At 42.0% G+C, this 1,181-nt stretch overlaps 2 protein-coding genes across 2 annotated transcripts in view; both read left to right on the plus strand.

Moving 5' to 3' along the window:
* LOC147817438 (trace amine-associated receptor 13c-like) overlaps nt 1-11 on the plus strand; it is a 1,056-nt gene extending 1,045 nt beyond the window's left edge. Inside the window, exon 3 of the mRNA XM_087170755.1 lies at nt 4-11. Coding sequence (XP_087026881.1) covers nt 4-11 — 8 coding nt within the window. The remainder of the gene's footprint in view (nt 1-3) is intronic.
* A 196-nt stretch (nt 12-207) lies between these two features.
* Nucleotides 208-1,181, plus strand: part of LOC147817439 (trace amine-associated receptor 13c-like) — a 4,628-nt gene continuing 3,654 nt past the window's right edge. Inside the window, exons 1-2 of the mRNA XM_087170756.1 lie at nt 208-377; nt 504-1,173. Coding sequence (XP_087026882.1) covers nt 208-377; nt 504-1,173 — 840 coding nt within the window. The remainder of the gene's footprint in view (nt 378-503; nt 1,174-1,181) is intronic.

Raw genomic sequence — 1,181 nt, forward strand, 5'->3', positions numbered from 1 at the left:
TAGATAGATAGATAGATAGATAGATAGATAGATAGATAGATAGATAGATAGATAGATAGATAGATAGATAGATAGATAGATAGATATGGCCAGAGTATGACATACTCATGTGGGAGGGGAGGAAGGAAAGAGATAAATCAGCTGTATGACAAAAAGCTTTACTCAGAGAGCTGTCAGAGCTCAGCAGCTTCTCCTTTCTCTCTGAATATGGAGTCCCTGGAAGAAGATGAACTCTGCTTTTCCCAACTCAACAACTCCTGCAGGAAGACGATGCATTCTCACTCAGAGGCCATGTTCATTTACAGTCTGCTGTCCTTCATCACTCTGCTCACTGTGGTTCTGAACCTGCTGGTCATCATCTCTATCTCCCACTTCAGGCAGAGATAATATTTCTCTGCATGGCTTACAAAATGTCTGTTTTTTGGTTGCAGCTATGAAACATAATGTCTCTTTTAGGTTATTTAGGTAACAGTGTTTTCATTGTTGATATTCTCTCATTTCAGGCAGCTCCACACCACCACCAACCTCCTCCTGCTCTCTCTGGCTGTCACAGACTTCCTTGTGGGCCTCCTGCAGATGCCAGCTGAAATCCTCCTCTTCCGAGGCTGTTGGATCCTTGGTGACTTTATATGTGCTGTGAATCACTTTTTAGGTTACCTCATTGTCAGTGTTTCAGTAGGAAGCATGGTGCTCATATCAATTGACCGCTATATGGCAATTTGTGACCCCATGTTTTACAACACCAAAGTCACTCTGAGAAGAGTTCAATACTGTGTTTGTCTGTTGTGGATATTTTCTGCTGTTCACAGCACTTGGATACTGAGGGATTTCTTAAAACAACCAGAGAAGTATAAAATCTGTCATGGAGAATGTGTAGTCATAAATTCTGATGCTGAAGGAATTGTTGATCTTGTTGTGACCTTTTTAGGCCCCATTTTGGTCATTATACTTCTGTATATGAGAGTATTTTTAGTGGCTTTGTCTCAGGCTCGTGCCATGCGCTCTCACATTACAGCTGTCAAACTTCAGCGTTCAGAGACTGAAAAAAGTAAGAGATCTGAAAGGAAAGCAGCCAGGACTCTCGGTGTCGTTATAGCTGTGTTTATTTTGTGCTCCTGTCCATATTATTCTTTTGCTGTTGCAGCTGACAGCACCTTGGTAGGGGCATCATCAGCATCCAT

Source organism: Seriola lalandi, unplaced genomic scaffold (assembly GCF_002814215.2).
Source record: "Seriola lalandi dorsalis isolate HSWRI2012SDOR001 ecotype SW California unplaced genomic scaffold, Sedor1 jcf7180002054958, whole genome shotgun sequence".
In the NCBI taxonomy this organism is placed as follows: Eukaryota; Metazoa; Chordata; class Actinopteri; order Carangiformes; family Carangidae; genus Seriola; species Seriola lalandi.